The 17,079-nt window shown below is 43.7% G+C and overlaps 1 protein-coding gene across 6 annotated transcripts in view; it reads right to left on the bottom strand.

The window, feature by feature from the left end:
- Positions 1–516: 516 nt before the first annotated feature.
- ABCD2 (ATP binding cassette subfamily D member 2) overlaps positions 517–17,079 on the bottom strand; it is a 70,280-nt gene continuing 53,717 nt past the window's right edge. For all 6 annotated transcript variants that reach the window (XM_053253613.1, XM_053253612.1, XM_053253614.1 and 3 more), the window contains 4 exons: positions 10,606–10,751; positions 7,523–7,607; positions 6,158–6,283; positions 517–5,413 (listed from right to left, as the gene is read on the bottom strand). In XM_053253613.1, the coding sequence (XP_053109588.1) occupies positions 5,203–5,413; positions 6,158–6,283; positions 7,523–7,607; positions 10,606–10,751 (568 nt within the window). In that variant the 3' untranslated portion in view covers positions 517–5,202. The remainder of the gene's footprint in view (positions 5,414–6,157; positions 6,284–7,522; positions 7,608–10,605; positions 10,752–17,079) is intronic.

Genomic DNA, 17,079 nt, shown 5'->3' with positions numbered 1-17,079 from the left:
CTGATACTACCTAATTTTCACCATACAATGCATTCCTGAAAATCATCTCTTTTGCCACCTGTATAGCAGGCCTACTGGCCTGTAGGGTTTTTTTTGACAGATCTGAAAAATAATATGGATTTTCATACTTAGCCTATGTCATTTCCTCCACGTTTAAAAAGCTTAAAAAGCTGAGGTTTTTCGGGGGGGGGGGTTAAAAGCAGACATTCAAGTAGCCCTTTGGAAAGCAGACAATGCATTTCCCATTGACTCTGTATTTATGCCTCAACCTCTGATGCAGTGCAATGCATCGGACTTGTACTAGGGGAACTGGGTTCAAATCATCTCTAAGCCACAAAGCTACCAGTTATGTGTGCGGTGGGGTGAGGAGGCGGCATCTTGAGCAAGTCTCTGCATTTCTCCACCCAGTGTTTCTTGCAGGATTGTTCAGAGAATAAAATGGAAAAACATCATGCACATCATCTTGAGCTTCTTGCAGGAAAGAGAGGAAACAAATGTGACCGAGAAATAAACAAATGAAGTAGGCATTGAATTTACTTGACTTTTACATTACTACATTCTTGATATATTGCACAAGCATAGCCCTTTGGTACAGAAAGTTGAGCTGCTGTATATATGTAGTCACGTAGTTGTCCTCGTAAGATAGTTTGATACAAAAAAACATTCATTACCTTTGTGACATTCCATGAACTCTAGCATGCCTGGGTAAGTAAGAACCAGTTCTTATTGAGGTGGTAAATCTGTGTCTGTGTGTGAGTTCTACCACTTTCCCCTGCTCTTGTTCATTTGCGTTTGCAGCCCCCATCAACTGCTGGGTCAGTGTGAATTGTGCTTGAAAATAGCCTTTCCTCATCCTACTATCATCTTAGTCATGTTACTGAAGTTAAACAAAGCTAATTCAAAGTCAAGGTAATGTCCATTCATGAAGTATTGCCCTTACTTTGAATTAGCTTCTTTTCCCACAATGATGTTGGTACGTAACCAAAATTGATTGGCTATGAGATAATGCCCAGAGATGCTTTTACCCCTGGATTTCAGGGCCAAAGTTCACGGCCTCCATACCCCTTGCCACCCCCCCCCAAATCCTCTTTAGTCTGTCCTGGGTGGTGTGGTCACTGTGCCACGCTGCCGGCCTGTGCTGCAGCAGACGGCCAAGTGTGATTGTCACCTGCACCGGGTGCTTTAGAAACAGAGGGGGAAAGTGGGGGAAGAAATATGTGGGATGGGTTAAGTTGCATGTTGAAATGCTTCTGCTAATGTATATTTGCATAAATATACCAGTTTTATATTCTTACATTCTTGTGAGTTCAGTTGCTGTTTGTGTCCTCTAAAACCCATGTGTTAAAAATACTGCGTGTGTCACGGTGCGTGTGTATAGGGGAATGATACTTAACTTTTGTGGGTGTGGTGTGGTGTGTGCATGTGTTTGGGGTGGCTTCAGGTCCAGGCTCCAAAATTACCAAGGTGCACTTCTGATGGTGTCACTGTTCCTCATATTAGGAAGAAGGAGACCAATGTGAAAGGAGCAAAAAAAGAGTGCCAACATTGCAACTGAATGGAGTTGCAACAAGGTTCACAGTGGAGCAGCTGCTAATGGGAGCTGCCTGAATGCATGTGGGAGGACTCACAGTTTCAATGTGTACAGCCTCTGCAGCAATCCACAAAAAGTGCCAATTTCCCCCCAATAATAGTCTAAAAACAGGGAAATTTTACAGCAGGAGAAATGTTTCAAGAAAAGCACCCACAACAGTCTCCTTCCTCCTTCATGTTTTAATCAATTTGGACTTTGGAGTACAGAGTGGGTCCAATCAGATGTCCTCAGAGAAAGAGGGGGATGAGAAGTTAATTTAGTCTGCTCTGGCAACAACTTTAAAAAGTGTTACACTCTGAGCACCAAGGAAAAGTGCTGCATAAGTACAAAGTATGGTTGTTAACATTAATAGGATCGTGTGGATACTGGTTTATTTTTACTATCTGCAGGGGTAAACTGTTGTTGTTAAAGAAAATTATATCAGCTAGAAAAGCTAGTGGGAGACTGTCTCCTTGTACTACACATAATATGCTGTTAAACACTCTATAAACAATACATGATATTTATACAGTGTGTTTTAAAGTGTTTCACATGCATCTTCATTGCAGGAATCCTTCAATAGCCCTGGAAGGTGGGCCAGTATTATCCCCATATTAAAGATAAGGGGATGGCTGACGTGAAGAAAGAGGCAGCTCAGAGAACTCACAGGTGAGGCAAGATCTGAACCAGAGACTTCCCAGCTCATAGCTCTTAACTCCCATGCTAACCTGAAATCATGCATGACATGGTGGAGATTAACCTTCAGTCCAGATTGTTCCAACTCTCCAGAACGTTTTGTTTTCATAAGGTTGAGAAACATGGCAAGTATCATGAAAGGATGACAGAATCTCCTGCTTTCTATTGTGCCTATTATTCTGATATTCTAAATAGGAGGACGGCGATTAATATAGCCACAAAATATCACAAGATTTGCCTTTAGAGCAGACGGTTGCTGTACAGTATCCATGCTTCATGGTACTGATCAACAAATGGTTTTTTGCAAAGTTGAAACGACTCACTGTCAGAATAAGCTTTCCACTCTTATATGCAGTCAGATCTGGATAAGTAGGCTGTTACCACAGGCTATATTGGAGCCACTGATACATTGCACAAGGGACAGTAATCTTTTCTTTTTAAAGAATAAAGCCCAAATATGAATATAACACTGTTGCTTGTACAAAGTTATCAGTGTATAATTCAAGTCAGATGTTGACTTTTGAGGCCAACAGAACATTATGGAGGAACATTTCTCTTAGGACCGATTTACTAAAATTCATACAGCACCATCAAGATACGTTAACACTTTATAGAATAATATAACCCTCACTCACCCTAGTTTAAATGCTGTCTCCTTTGATCTGCAATTCTCTCCAGGTTTACAAGAAACCTGCACCTGATGCAATACCCCAAAGAATGTGAATTGGCTTACTTCTTTGAATCATCCTCCTATATAAATATTTATATCATACTCCTTGCAAGACAGCATTCATCTTGCCAGAAGTGACATGGCCCCTTCTTTGCTCACTCTCCTCACTCCCTATTTTTTCCCCCTACTTGGTTATTTTGAGACAATGGAGAGGTTTTCTCAGAAACAAACAAAAACAAAAAGCTCAAGCTCTAACCCACCAGAAGTGGCAGTGGGCGGGGGGGAATCCACTAGTTAACCCTGGTTTAGGCTTGCTATGCTGCATGCCATCAGTGGAACTCTTAGGACATTGCAGAGGGCATATCCTTCTAGTCTCCTATGATGTGCTAGGTAGAGTTTGATCTCAACCTTCATAAGATAATACAGTAGATCCATAAAAGCAGCAAGGAGAGAAATCAGGTCTTCTAACTTTCTGCCCACACTGTACCAAGTACAGATATAGAAATCACAGTGAAAGACAGAATGAAAATGTTCTCCAGAATTCTGCCTTGTGGCAGATTTGCCATTCATGCATGCTGCATGCCATCGTTGTCATCTCTCTGTGCACAGAATGGAAAGCTGGGCCATTCTCACCATGACAGCCATTTTCTAGACTGCTTGTCATTTTGTTCTTTCCTAGGAAATACAGCTACTGACATGCACACATCATTAGTTGCAAACAAGGGGGTCACTTTTACAGGGATTAAAAGAACGGTGTTTTCCTTCATCCATAGTAGTTTTCTTTTCATGCACTTGCATACTCACCCCAGCCCTGCCCTGCCCTACCTTGCTCCATGCCTTTGTACATGTCAAATGTTTGTTGTATACAGCAGGCATATCATATGCATGTGGCAGTTGGGTGGGAGAGGACCTTCTGCCAACTGACTCTGAAGCAAGAACCTATTGAGATAATCTAACCACACAAGTAGCTTCCCAGGAACAACATGAGTTCATCTCACTAGGAATGACTGTGAGGCATAATGCATGGTCATATATACAGCACACTTCTTATTGAATTCTCAAAGTCTAGACCAGTGCTGAGCCAAAACTGAAGGCAGGCAGGCTTCCTGAACATCCCCCAGGCCAAAACAAGCCAGACTTCTTCAGTGATTTTTCTTTTTCTTTTTTTTTTACCTTGTTGCAAAAAGGTGTGAAACTATCCACAAAGCAGTCGGTGTTGGGGAGAAAGCAAACTTGTCTCTGTGGGGCAACTCTGGGAAGATGCTTCTTCCTCTCATCCAATCATGTGCACTGTTCCCTCTAACAGGGATTCCCAGATGTTGTTGACTACAACTCCCAGCATCCCCTGCTGCTGTGGCCTTTGGCTGAGGATTCTGGAAGTTGTAGTCAACAACATCTGGGAATCCCTGTTAGAGGGAATACTGGTCATGGTTCTATTAATTAAAATAGAAAGTGCACACACATTTGGATGTGCATTTGAATACCTGTCAGCTGAAAATAATGCCATGGGGAGGGATGGCATCCACATTTGGATGCACAACTGTATGAACATCTGAACACAGATGCCCATTCTTCCTAGTTACTTCCAAAGAGATGGGCATTAGGCTGTGAATCTATCTGCACATTCATATCCCCTATGCATAACTCTGCACAACTAGCATAGCATCAGAGTGAAAATCTTGCAGTGTAGATCTGGTGGGCAAGGAATTCACGAACACAGCATAGCAAAAGAGGGAGCATCAGCCTAGCTTCCCAGGAAAAGGGCACATGTTCCCTCTTTCCTCTCCTCACATTCTAAGAGCGATGGGAAGGGATTTGTTTCTTCTAAGCGAGGTTGTCAACTCGCATTTGTTACCAAGTGCTGTGACAGCACCATGTTAACTACGTCATTCCTGTGGTTCTTAACTTTGTGAGTCCAGCCAAAGAAACCCTAAAAATAGTGCTGAAGCAACATTGTACTGAGGCTGTGAACAGATGTGGGGGGACATGTCAAAGACCATTAAGATGGAGGTCTTGCAAGAGGCTTTTTGTAACCTTTGTAAGCTCACTTCCACATAATCAAACCTCACTACAATTCGGTGCAGCACTAGTCTGAACAACTTTCTTCTTCAGCTCTGAAAGGCTGAAGATTTACAGAAGCATTTCGCTGGTTGCCAGTTAGGCTTCCGTACACTCTAAGCTAATCACAATGCATGCAAATCATAGTGTTTCAGAAAACATAGCCCACTTAACTTTTTAAAAAGGAAAAAAATATAAACTAACACATTTATTCCTCTTTATCCATTGTTTTAAGCACAGAATCTTCTCCCAAGATTTTGCAAAGTTCATTCAGTCTCTGCTGCATTTTTGGCATTCCTGCAAGGTGAGATTCTAGTCTTTGTTTTTCTTCACTGAGGGTTAAGCGGATTGCAGTGTCCAACTGTTCAAAGCGCCAGCCTCCTTCCCCATCAAACTGCAGCAAGTGTGTGTGGTATTTCCTGGAGGACAAGAAGAAAGACAAACTGAGAAACAGAGGGATGGAACTGGGAACAACCAGAGGAACACCAGAGTTAGTGAGAAAGCTTTTGTAGTCAGATGCCCCTTGCTAGTGAAACACAACAGGTTCCTTAAGAGCCAATTCAGAAGATAATTTGGTGAAGGTTTGGCAGTTATAAGAATCACTCACTACTGCATTCTTCTTCAAAGTAGCGAAATGTCCATCAAGTTTGATGGATGGAAAGCTAACACTTTCCCCCTTCCCCTCTCTTGCTTCCATCTCACCCAGCCCACATGTTGTGGACAAACCAACTTATCTACCTAAAAAGGGATATAATCAATGCTAAACATTTTTTTATTGTCTACTCAGGCAAGACAAAAATCTTAGAAATTTTGACTTGGCAATCACGGTGAAACCTACATCCATGAGATTACATTACATGAGAGCCAGCGTGGTGTAGTGGCTAGAGTAATGGACTAGGACCGGGGAGACCCGAGTTCAAATCCCCATTCAGCCAGGATACTAGCTGGGTGACTCTGGGCCAGTCACTTCTCTCTCAGCCTAACCTACTTCACAGGGTTGTTGTGAGGAGAAACCTAAGTATGTAGTACACTGCTCTGGGCTCCTTGGAGGAAGAGCAGGATAAAAAAATGTAAAATAATAAATATTATAATAATATCCATTATCTGGTTGCAAGTTTTAAAAAAAAGGAAAAAAAGAGAAAAAGCCCTTTTTAAAGACTCACCAAAGTGATGGCCTGTGTGTTATTGAAAGCAGGGATATGCCAGCTCCCTTTGCAGCCTGGAATATCTTTCCTTCAACATCAATGCTGACGGCACTTGTACATTCATCCAGCAAAGCATATTTGGGCCTTATAAAGCAGGAAAATAAATGTTTATTCATTTACCTTTTACTGCTCAATGGATGCAGGGGGGCTACAATGGGACAAAGCTCATTCTCAGACTAAAAACCCTTCCTGTCTGAAGCTCCCTGCTACCACTGGAAATTCTGGGCTCAGAGTGATTATCTTAGTTCTATCAAATACAATTCAGTACACAAAACCGGCGATGTGATATGTTCTTCTAGGAGATTCTGAAGAAAATTCAAGCTTTCTGTGCCCATGACAACATCTGGACTTGCATTTGAGAGACTCAGTCCAAGATGCTATAAAATGAAAACACGATTTCTCCCCCGCCCCCCATCTTTCACAGTCACGACAGGCAAAGCAAAACTGAAAAACTGATTTCAAAGATCATACAAAAAGGTGATGTTAATCTTCCATAAACAGAGCTAATGTATACATGAAGAATGAAGAGTGAGAGTAGGATTACATTATTCCTCCTGATGTCTCAGATTATTCTGAGAGCAACCAGTGCAGTTTTCACAACAACCTGAGTGCTGTCTCTGATCAAGGCCCAACTTATGGATTTCCCTCCTGGAAAAGTGAGTTCCACACTGAAATGTTACCTTTCCCACTATGTGCCCTGAGATGTCTGGATGGATATCACAAGAAACACTGTTCCTTAACTTCAACCAACTGTAAGCATATTTAGTTCTGTGTAGGTGCACCAGTGTTCGACTTGAAGATAAGGCTGCTGGACCTACCCACAAGTAAATTCTTTTGGAACTGCTGTATCTTTTGTCTTTCATTGTTATTCTACTCTTCTTTGCATTTGCAATAAGTATGTGCATAAGGAGTAACACAAGAACAATGAAGAGACATAAGAGGCCCAAAAAATTAAACCAAAATAAAATTGAACACACAGCAATGGAGCAGCTGGTGAAGACTGAACTGGGCACTGTCCAATTTATTAGGTTTCAGAAAGGCCTCTGGCATTCTCATTCCACTTGCCTGTTGCTTGCTGTGTGTCAAGCCACCTTTACACATAGACATTCAGTGACCCCTGTTGCTCATGGCATTCAGCTAGCCTTGGGCCCATGCTTACCACCTAATCACTTGAATCCTTTGCTTGCTGTCTGACTCTTCCATGCCTTCCTGTAGCCCTGGGCCCTCTAACCTGCCTTTTCTCCCCGATTTGTCTGAGCAGCCACAATGCATTCTTTCCGGTGGTTTCTGCAGTTGCTTCAGAAACAAAGTAAATAGACTCACTTGTGGTAAAACATTCGAGCCATGCCCATCCTCTGTTTTTCTCCTCCAGACAGGACATCTTTCCAGTCTGTAACAGCATCCCACCCTTCAAAGAGGGGAGAGAGAGAGAGAGACAGACAGACAGACAGACAGACAGAGAGAGAGAGCTCTTTGTGAGGGCTGCAGACAAATGTCCAGAGTACGTGAGACAAAACCACTTTGTTTGTTCATCATTGTTAAAACACAACACATGAACAGATCATAATGCTTACATATTTATAATACTTCAATCAACTCTATTAACCTTCCCTGCACTAGATTTACTCTTCTCTCTCTAGCTCAAAAACTGCCTCAGTCTGCTGTTGCTAAACAAAAACGGGTCCCTTCAAAATTTCTGCAGGACAAACTTCTAAACCACGTAGATGTCATAAGATGTTCCTCCCTGGAGGCAGGTCTCATCCACTGAATGTGCAGTGAGACCATTTATGACATTACAGATTAGCACCAAACACTTCATCTACACCCTGACTTATTTAAACATTTAAAATCTAACTCCCCGCCCCCCCAAGGCAACACAGCCATCTTGTTCGGCTAATTCCCCACCCACAGTGAGAACGTGTATCAATGGAGAGGATGAGTCAAGGCGAGCCCTTTGATGATGCACAGCAAAGCATTTGCTTTGGTGACAGATTATATTGGATGACAGCAGGACAACCTCTACTGCTTCCCTCTTTCCCTCCTGTCATCACTTCTGCCAGAAGCAGCTCTTTTGGCTAATAACCACTCCAAGTCCTTCTCTTCCTTTGTGTTGCTGGATATGGAGGAGGAGTGTAAGAGTAAATGGAGAGAAGAGAGTGGTGGGCAGATACTGTAGAGTCTCCCCACCTCTCTCCCACACTTGCTCTCTCACTTTCTCCTTCTCCCTCCTTTTCATATCTACCACCTATCCTGCCTCCCTCTCTCCCTCTGCTGCCATTCTCCTCCATGTCACTAGATATGAAAAAGGGGGAGGGGGAGGAGAGTGTTCAGGAGGCATTCTAACTAGCGTGTCCCCATCACTCTCTCTCCATACGACTTCTGCCACTGTCTGCCCCTTTTCAAAGACAACAGCATGCCAAGGAGGAATTATGGGATGGCTCGTTCTTAGAGAGTCAGAGTCAAGCAGCTGCAGTGGACAAAGAAAATGGGGAGGAGGGTGGAGAGAGGAGCTGGCAGTCAGTGGAAGCATGTGGCGCCCTGCCAAGATGCCCTGATGTCTTGGGCTGCCACCAGGACTAGGAAGGGCTGGGGGTCAAATCCTTGCTTATCATGGACCCCATAGGTGACTCTGAATCAGTCACTTGCTGACTGGCTCAGAGGGTCATTACAAGGATAAAATGTGGATGTAATCTATGTATGCTTCTCCCAGTTTTTGAGGGATGGGTAAGATACAAATGTAATTTTAAAAAAAAAAAGACATAAAATGGAATACTAAAATAAAACACAGGAAAAAACACACCTTAAAGAAGATTTGAAAAAAGGCAGCACATGAACATCATTTATTATTGTAGATAGTCTGATGATACATTTTGACTTTCTATAAATGGTTGGAAGTATGAATTTATGTTAAGCTGAAAAAAGTGGACTTTCAATTGAAATCAATCAGCTGCAGCATAAGCAGCTTCACCACAAAACTCTGCGTTCCTTTAAAACAAAAAAACCCAAAACCTAAACCCATTTTTAAAAACAGAATGTGGTATTCCTACTACATTCCTAACTTTGATTTCATAAAGTGAGGTTGTTCTCCCAAGCAGCCAAGACTGGGCTAGGGCAGCTAAGTCTGGGCTTGGTTGCCCATGGGAACCAGCTGGAGCTGACCAGCTCCTGGGGGCAAACCTGCCAAAGAAGGCTGCCTCTTAAATGACCATGTGCAGGGCCGGCTGCTTGTAGCCAACACTGAAACACTGATGGGCACACCCACCCACCCATCGCTGTGGGGATCCCCACAATGTACTGTGGACTTGTGTGATACATTGTGGGATTTCCAGGGGCCGAGACGACATGTCCCGGCCCCCAAACTTCCGCACTGCCTGGGGCAGCTGGTGACCATCTGGGTGCCTGCTCAGTGCGCCCAGCAAGGACTCGGCGATCATCTGCAGGGAAGGTAAGTTTAAGCAGCCTTCTCCACCGCCTGCTCGCCCAGACATGAGAACGACTTCAGTGTTTCATAATGAATTCTTAATGGTTTAGAGAATTCTGAGATAAGAAGCAGGACAAAGGAAAAAGGCTTCTGCACATCACACACAGTTCATTTATAGAATTCACTACCACAGGTTATAGTGATTAACCACTAGGTCAGATGGCTTTTTAAAAGGATTAGGCAAATTCACAAAAGTGCGTAGGAAGACTGGAAGTAGTACAAGTATCTCTTTGCAAAAGCCCCACACACAGCACAAAGAACTCAGAGGAGAAAACATTAGAGGCAGGACAAGAGAGTGTCACACTGCCTCCAATTTTCCTGGACACCCCATCAGTGAGAATGATGGCATCATCAGTTTAGTAGGCCCTTGTCGGCCTCCAGGTCTCAGCAACTGCTCTACATGGATGGTTATGGGGAAGGGCCATAGCTCACTTTTCACGCAGCAAGTGTCCCTGGCACCTCCAATTAAAAGTCAGAATACTGGGCTAGATGGATCAATTGTCTGGCACAGTATAAGGCAGCTTCATAGGTACATATGCCTCCAGTGCTTCCAGCATACAAATTAAAGAAGAGTTTAGTTATAGCAAAGTCTTGTCATGTACTAATTGATGCAGTGGGGAGGTTTGGTTAAGAGGCATGTGTCCAGGATAAGGGGGGGAAATTGCATAATTCTGGAGAAACAACATCTGTTATACCATATATGTGCTATGCAGTCTTCCCTCTAACAGGGATTCCAAGAGATTGTTGACTACAACTCCCAGGATGCTCAGCTGCAATGGTTTGGCTTGGGCATTATGGGTGTTGCAGTCAACAACATTGGGGAATCCCTCTTAGAGGGGAAACTGGTGCTGTGTCTTTCTTCCTATTTATTTATTTAAAATATTTATACTTATGCACTCCTTTCTCCGACAACAAAAAGATGTACCTCCTTCTCTTTGCACTATGTGATTCAAATGAACGATCTTCAGGATACATTCAAGATTCTGGTCTTGGTACCCCTTTTCATGCATATCATCTACCGAGTCGGGATAGATGACTTGATCACGTAGTGTTCCAATGGACATGTAGGGCCTGTAAAACAATAAAGTGTAATTAGTCATTTTGCACAGAGTAACAACTCAACCCTGCTATTTGGTGCTGCCGGCTGAAATCCTTTGAACTGTGAATAATGCTTTAAGTGCTATGTTTCTAAACACTGTAATTATTTGAGGATGACTGTTTTCTTAAACTTACTCTAGAAAACAATGCTTTGTTTATAAAAGGCCTGATTAGAGTGTAGCGAAGCGGATAACGTTGGCTTGAAAAGATACCCTATAAAGAAGATGGCAGCATGCAGGGGTGGAGCCACCACTGGGTGAACAGGTTCAAAGAACCCGGGCCGCTGCCAATCAGGGGCCACACCTCGTGGCCCCAGACAAGCCCCCTCCACCTGACGTAAGAGGGCATGATTTTGCTCCCAAATGGGGTTGCGGGGCCCCGCTTACAAGTGAAATCGGCCAGCGCTGCATTTGCCAATTTTCGGCAAATGCAAATCAGCCAGCGCTGAATTCTACCTTTTAAAAGCAGAGGAGCCGTTCCTGGCCACACTGCAAACGCAGCGCGGGACGATCTCACTCCCAAACGGGGCTGCACGGCCCCGTTCGGGAGTGAGATCAGCCAGCACTGTGTTTGCAGCGCTGGCCCCGTTCAGGAGCCCCCACGTCTGACGTAATATGCAGGGGGCATGGCTAAACAGGCCCTGTGTCATATGTCAAATGCAGGGGGTGGGGCTGGGGGGCTGCGGTGGTGGCAGAACCCAGGACGCCGCTTGGCTCCATCCGCACCTGGCAGCATGTTTTGTTTATTTATTTATTTATTTATTTTTACATTTTATATCCCACTCTTCCTCCAAGGAGCCCAGAGTGGTGTACTACATACTTAGGTTTCTCCTCACAACAACAACCCTGTGAAGTAGGTTAGGCTGAGAGAGAGTGACTGGCCCAGAGTCACCCAGCTAGGTTCTAGTCCAGCACTCTAACCACTACACTATGCTGGCTTAATCTGTTGCACAAAATTCACTTTGCCTGACCACATAAATCAGAAAAATACATTAAATTTGAAGTTCATCTCAATCTTTGATTTATTATTTATATCCTTTTGCTTGAAAATCACTTTGAGAACTCTTGTGTGTAGTGTGTAGATATGAATAAAACAACTTAAACCAAATATTTAAAACTAGAAAAGCAGCATATTAAAAACAATTTATTAATCCCAAAAACCTTTGGTTTAAAATGAGAGTTAAGATACCTTACATTTTCATTCACGGTCTAAAAAGAATGGAAATTGCATGTTGAAGTGCCCATCTTAACTTCTGTGCCATATGTAAACTGTGAAGACTTTGTATAGTCTGGTATATGATGATGGCTTTAGAAATGAGGCTCCATGCACCAACACTTTGCCTTGATCAGAGATGCTCCAGCCAGAAATTAATCAGGGGCATTGCATCTCTAGGAAGTTATTAGGGAAACTGCACCTGTTAAGTGCCTGCCTGGATGCATTCTTCCCAATTGAAACACCAATGTCCAACTGAAACACCAAACCAAAGTTTGGCCGCATGGAGCCTCATTTCTAAAGCCATTATCATATACCAGAATGTTTGTTATGGGGAACTGGGGTGGGGGAGATGTATATGATTTGAGATTTTGGGGGGAATGCTACAAACATTTTTAAAAATATACCTTAGCGCTCTTCTCAAGAAGAGCCTGTGGGCTGTCTGCACCATGTAGCCACCAGGATCGGGCACGATCCTGGTGGTTCACACGAGCATGCAAAACCAGGCTGGGTTCTCTTAGCCCAGTTTTGCATGCTTGTGTAAATAGCGTCTTTATCTGTGGTGAAAAACGGTTGCCAACACTTTCAAACCTCCTTTTAGGAGTTAGAAATCTAAACTGCTGTATCTCAGCCATTTTGCAACACATTTGCACCAAATTTGGAAGAGTGGTGTCTCCTGTCCTCTAGTTGATGTGTCCATGATTTCAGAGGCATTGGGTGGATACTTTCAACTTTATAAGCAATAGAATGTTCTGGGCCTATAATGGCAGAATGTTAGAAACACTCCACATCTAGACAGAAGCAGCATGAAATGAATACCAGACTAAAAAGCAGATAAAAAACATTCACTATATAAGAGGAGCATAGGAAGCTGCCTTATACCAAGTCAGACCGTCAGTCCATCTAGCTCAGCATGGTTGACACTAACTGGCAGCAGCTCCCCAAGATTTCAGGCAGGAGTATTTGCCAGTCCATTTTGATTGGATCACATTAAGTACCCACATGGACGGATGAGCATGCCACTAGTCAAATACTAACCACAACTCCAAGGCACCTGTTTTGGTGATTTGGGACATGTCAGGACCAGACCAAAGTGAAGTACCACCAAAACAACATTTTTATTTGTAACCATATGTGTGCTGCACATGGTAGTTCCAATGAGATGATCCACTGCAAGACAGTGGCATTGCTCTTATGTCACAAATTCTAACCTTATCTACTCATTTTTTCATGCTGGAAAGTGAAGGTCTATTTCATTTAGTTCTATCACCACACATCAAGCTACAATCCACAGAAATTCTGTCTTCATTTGTTAAGCATATATATATATATATATCCTCTATAATTAAAAGGTAGGGTGTGCGCCCGTGTCTTTCATGGCCGTTCTGGGCATGCGCGGAGTGCATGCCCAGAACATGCGTGAAAGATACGGCTGCCCAGACACGGGCGGCCATGTTGGGGAAGAAACGGCAGCGGCGGAAGAGCCCTGCCTTTGAAATTAATGTCGGGGCCGGGAGGAGGAGAAGAGGGGAACGGGGAGGGGAGATGGCAGCGGAGGAAGGAGAAGCAGGATCGAAGAGACAGCGTCGGCGGGTCCACCCCTGCCAAAAAAGCAGCCATGGGCACCGGGAGGAGGAGAAACGCGGACCGGGGAGGGCAGCAGAAGCAGAGACCAAGAAGAGCAGAGGTGGCCGCTTAAAAAGGACAGGACAGGCGAAAGCAGTCCGAATGCCAAGCACCAAAATGTTAAAAAAAACCACACTAAAAACTAAGACCCAAGTATGCACTAATCACAATACCCCCCGCCCGCCCAAACAAACCAAACAAAGCTCCATTCAAACATGTGAAAAGCACACACAGTGCCACAAACAAAAGTACCGGCCATGTCCAACGTCCCCCGCCAGCCCATCCGCCCGAGAGCCAAAGGAGAAAAGAAAAAAAAACACTACCTGCGACTACAGCCGCCATTCCCTCCCCCTCTCCCCGGCCGCCATTCCCTCCCCCTCTCCTCGGAAGAAATGATGCAGCTTGCGTGCTATTAGGAAAGTAAGCGGATGGTGGTTGGTTGGTTTTTTGTTTCATTATGGATGATCGGCCGCCGTTTAGCTTGCTGCAAGTTTTTAGTAAAGCTGCTCAAGTGGCGGTACCGGGGAGGGAAATGGGGGGTGGGGGCAGAAGGGTGAGCAAACAAGCAAGCCAGCTGAGAGGGGCAGTTGCGGGGGCAAACTACTTCTTTTAGGGGGTGTTTACAGTTTCTCTGCCCCCCACCCCAGCCGTCCTTCCCTTTTATAACTAAGTGTGCAAAGAATATTTCCCCGGATAGCAATAGCAGATGTGCACTGCAGGCTCTTGGATCAGAATGTTCCCCTGAAATTCAGTTCCATCGATTCAGCAACAGTGTAAGCAGAAAACAATTCTTGCAAAGGATGTTCCCCCCCCTTTAAACATGCCCATTTAGTAGCGCCCCGCCCTCCAACCTGTGTCCATGCCTCTTCTGCAAAGTGTAACGTGTATTAAGTAATATTATTAACTTTTAAAGTGTTTATGGGCAAGTACAGAATGCCTATCTTCACTACTGAGCACTGCTGCACCCTGTTCCCACATGATTAGGAGTAGGCTTCCTTCCAGTGCCGATGCAACGCACCCATACAGGTGTGAATCCCAGTACCCCACCCCCTCGCTCTCTTTTTTGGAAGTAAGGAAATGCTTCATGTCTGCCTTGACAGCATTCTGAGAACACGTTTTCAACCAATCCTGAGTCTTTGGAAAGGTTATAGTTTATAGTGTAGTGTTTTTGTGCCAGGAGAGCAAGGAAGAGAAGGAAATGAAAGAGAGGGAGAGGGAGAGAAAGGGGGGGGGGAAGGCAAGAGAAAGAAAGAAGGAATAAAGAAGAACAACAAAAATGAAACTAGCGCCCGTTATTATAACGGGCTTAAAATATATATATATATATATATATATATATATATATATATATATATATATATACACACACACACACACACACACACACACACACACACATATATATATATACACTGAATACTGGAATCCTGTGCTCCAAAGGAATCTCTTTTCCAAAGGACTCCAGAGTTTTGGCAGTTCCAGCAGACATGCCTTGGGTACCATCTAGTCCTTTTGTGTTGGATTCTTTTCAGTTGGTGCAGCCTGAGGATGTGGACAAGATCCTGGGTGGTGTGTGGGTGACATGTGCTCTTGACTCTTGCCCTTCGTGGCTAATAAAAGCTGCCAGGGAGAGTACAGGCAGTTAGTTGGAGGTAATTATTAATGCTTCATTAAGGGAGAGCAGGATGCCATCATGCCTCAAGGAGGCAATGGTAAGACCATTATTTAAAAGGCCCTCCCTTGATCCTTCCAACCCAGACAACTATAGACCTGTCTCTAATCTTCCCTTTTGGGGCAAGGTGATATAGCATGTGATGTCCAGGTGCAGAGGGTCTTGGATGATAGGGATTATCTAGACAATTTTCAGTTTGGCCTACACCCCCGATATGGGATTGAAACTGCCTTGGTTGCTCTAGTGGATTACCTACGTCAGGAACTAGACAGGGGGAGTGCGTCCCTGTTGGTTCTGCTGGACCTCTCAGCAGCATTCGATATCGTCGACCATGGTATCCTTCTGGGCCTCTCAAGTATGGGAATCGGAGGTTCTGCTTTGGAGTGGCTCTGGTCCTTTCTTGGGGGGAGGGTCAAAACGTGGTGCTGGGGGACTATTGCTTGGCTCCGTGGCCATTGGCCTGTGGGGTCCCACAGGGTTAGATTTTGTCCCCCATGCTGTTTAACGTCTACATGAAACCACTGGGAGAGGTCATCTGGGGACTTGGGAGAGGTCATCTGGGGACTTGGACTGAGTTGTCAGCAATATTATTTATTTATTTATTTATTTATTTATGCAGTCAGACAGGTGTTATTGACTGGTTTGTTTTATCCAGACATTGAGTCCTTCCCAAAGACCTGGGATGACTGAATTTTATTATCAATGTTGTTGCTGTTGTTATAGATATTGTCGCAGAATATAGGCTGTTCCCAGTAAAGTTCCTTTTTGTGATTGGCTGATGGTGATTTCTGTGGCTCCTATAGTGTTGAGGTGCTCTTCAAGGTCTTTTGGAACTGGGATTATTTTGGTCTTTTTCTGCCACAGCCTTTCAATTTCAATTTGTAGATCTTTGTATTTTGTTATTTTTTTCTATTTCTTTTTCTTCTATTCTGCTATCCTCTGGTATTACTATGTCGATTATTTTAACTTGGTTTTCTTTCTTCTCGACTACGGTTATATCTGGTGTTTTGTGTGGCAGATGTTTGTCTTTTTGTAGTCAGAAGTCCCATAATATTTTTACATCTTCATTTTCTTCAACTTTTTCAATTTTATGGTCCCACCAATTTTTGGCTACAGGTAGCTTGTATTTTTTGCAAATGTTCCAGTGTATCATCCCTGCTTCCTTGTCATGCCTTTGTTTGTAGTCAGTCTGTGCGATCTTTTTACAACAGCTGATTAGGTGGTCCACGGTTTCATCTGCTTCTTTTCAAAGGCAGCACTTGCTGTTTGTTGTTGACTTTTCTACTTTTGCTCTTATTGCATTTGTTCTTAGTGCCTGTTCTTGTGCAGCCAGTATTAAACCCTCTGTTTCTTTCTTCAAGTTGCCATTCTTAAGCCATTGCCAGGTTTTGGTGATGTCTGATTTTCCACTTATATTGTCAAATACTGACCATGCAGTGGCTTATTTTTCCATTTTTCTGCTCGGTTCTTGACTTGTTCTTTCTTGTAGGCCTGCTTTGTTTCATTGGTGTTGAATAGTTTCACGTTTTTGACCATTTTAAGTGCATCTTCTTCACTGTCCTTGATATATTCTTCAGGGCCTCTTTTCTCCTCCTCTACTGTTTGATGGACTTGCAGCATTCCTCTTCCACCTGAGCTGTGAGGGAGGTATAGCCTATCTACATCACTGTGGGGGTGCAGAGCATGATTGATGGTCCTTATTTTCCTGGTCTTATGATCTAGCGTCTCTAGCTCTGCCTGGGTCCAGTCTATTATTCCTGCAGTGTATCTGATAACAGGTATAGTCCAGGT

Source organism: Hemicordylus capensis, chromosome 5, assembly GCF_027244095.1.
Source record: "Hemicordylus capensis ecotype Gifberg chromosome 5, rHemCap1.1.pri, whole genome shotgun sequence".
Classification (NCBI taxonomy): domain Eukaryota; kingdom Metazoa; phylum Chordata; class Lepidosauria; order Squamata; family Cordylidae; genus Hemicordylus; species Hemicordylus capensis.
Note: the sequence above shows the minus strand (reverse complement) of the source record. Positions and strands in the feature narration are given on the sequence as shown.